The sequence below is a fragment of the Protobothrops mucrosquamatus genome, unplaced genomic scaffold (genome assembly GCF_001527695.2).
Source record: "Protobothrops mucrosquamatus isolate PMUCROS unplaced genomic scaffold, P.Mucros_1.0 scaffold_197, whole genome shotgun sequence".
NCBI classification, from domain to species: Eukaryota; Metazoa; Chordata; class Lepidosauria; order Squamata; family Viperidae; genus Protobothrops; species Protobothrops mucrosquamatus.
Genome location: NW_015386273.1, coordinates 468,538 through 470,349, shown reverse-complemented (window position 1 = coordinate 470,349; position 1,812 = coordinate 468,538). Strand labels below are relative to the sequence as shown.

Sequence of the window (1,812 nt, the reverse complement as noted above, 5' to 3'; positions counted from 1 at the left end):
ATTCGTAATCCCCTGAGCCTATCCAGACTTCGCAGCTGCATGAGGCCCTTTAAGACCTGTGGACTTCAACTCCCAGAATTCCCCAGCCAGCATTAGACAGATGGATGGAATAAGAACAAGTTTTGCTAGGGGCAGTTTTCATTCTATCATTAGCCTGGGCAATGAGATTGTTTTTAATCATTGTTTATAGGGCTGCTCTATTCAAATGCATTTGCTGAATTAGATTGCTGGGTTAAGATTTGCAGTTTTAAATTAGCTGAGTTTGTGCTTGAGCAATGGGGAGGGTATATAGCAGAACAAGAAAGCAAGCAAAGAATTACTGGCAATAAATAATAGTATACAGAAAGTGTCAGAGGATAATGGATGCGACAGATGACATATAAAAGCCATTTAAGCAAAGTGCTAAGGTAATATATACACACACACACTGTATAAACATACCCCCTAGGTATTATGTTTATATCCTTCCTCTGAATGCTCAGGGGGCTTTTATTTTATCTTCCCAAAAAATGTAGGTTGAGAGTTGCCAAGCGCTGATTTAGTCTCAGTCCCCTCAGTTCTAATTCAATATTATAAAGGTATGGGCTGGGGTGGGAATCAGAGGGAAGATTATAATACTTTGGTCTTCATAATTATATTGAAGAGAGCAAGCATCAGCAAGCGTCCAGCCCATTCAGAGTTGCACATGTTCTATTAAATCTAATCAAATTCTCTTGCAGATATAAAGTTATGCCTTCCAAGAAAGTTAACTTTGAAGGATCTGCCCTAACTTTCTTCTCCTATTCTGCCCAAAAATAGCGGACAAGCGGGGGGGGGGGGGGTTTAAGTAGTAAAAAAAAAAGTAAAAAATATTCGATCTTTGCCTCATTCTAACTTATGAAAAAAAAAGACAAAACGCGATTCTCCTATCCTTATTCTCTTAGACTGTACAGCTTTAGAATTACGTACCATTTCATCATAAAGCTTTTGAATAAAAAAAAATGTCCACTATTTTCTGGAAAAAAAAATAGTGAACATAATGTGAAAAAAAGCGGACTGTCCGCTCAAATAGTGGACACCTGGCAACTCTAGAATCAGGAGTGGAAAAGGAACAAGGGGTGGGGTGGGGGCTTGTCACCCCCAAATTATTGGCTAAAACTCCTCTTCCCCAGCCTGCATCGCACCAATACCTGAAAATACCAGTTGCGTTTGGACACCAACAAGCCTCCCTTCCTAAACCCAGCTGGGCAGGACCAACCTTGCCCTTCGCAGGAATGCAGGGGTACCTGCCTCCTCTCCTGCTGCCATCCCGGCCCTGGCAGGTGAGGTCCTCTCACCTGGGGCCGCCACAGGTTAGCCACAGAACGGAGAGAGTTCCACCCAAGCACATCTTTGGGGGGAAGGGGGCCCTCATTCCCCCCCCCCAAAGATCGCCAGGTCCTGCCACCGCTTCCCCCTACCTCGGATCCAAGCCAGCACCGTCTGGGAAGTCCAGAGAGAGACCGGCTCCATACTCGGGCCCCGGGCTCGGGCCCTCCCTGCGGGGACCGGTCTGTTCCGGGTAGAGAGGCTTCCGCGTTCGGAGAATCGGGGCGAGCGCCCGAGACGAACCTGCCCGTTCCAACAGGTAGTCGTCAGCCGGCTGGCTGGTTGGCCCAAACCTTCTGTCAATCACGGCAAGCACCCGCCCACTTCTCTCGCTCTTGAAAGAGAGAGTTTAAAACAAAAAAACAAAAAACCGGACTTGAGATATTCTTTACTTTCGGGGGGGGGGACAATTTGCCCCCTGGTTGGCCCAAACCTTCTGTCAATCACGGCAAGCACCCGCCCACT

General features: G+C 46.9%; 1 protein-coding gene across 1 annotated transcript in view; it reads right to left on the bottom strand.

The window, feature by feature from the left end:
• The window catches only part of CNKSR1 (connector enhancer of kinase suppressor of Ras 1), a 28,112-nt gene extending 26,588 nt beyond the window's left edge, over positions 1–1,524 (bottom strand). The window contains exon 1 of the mRNA XM_029285928.1: positions 1,440–1,524. Within this exon, the coding sequence (XP_029141761.1) occupies positions 1,440–1,491 (52 nt within the window). The 5' untranslated portion in view covers positions 1,492–1,524. The remainder of the gene's footprint in view (positions 1–1,439) is intronic.
• Positions 1,525–1,812: the final 288 nt, after the last annotated feature.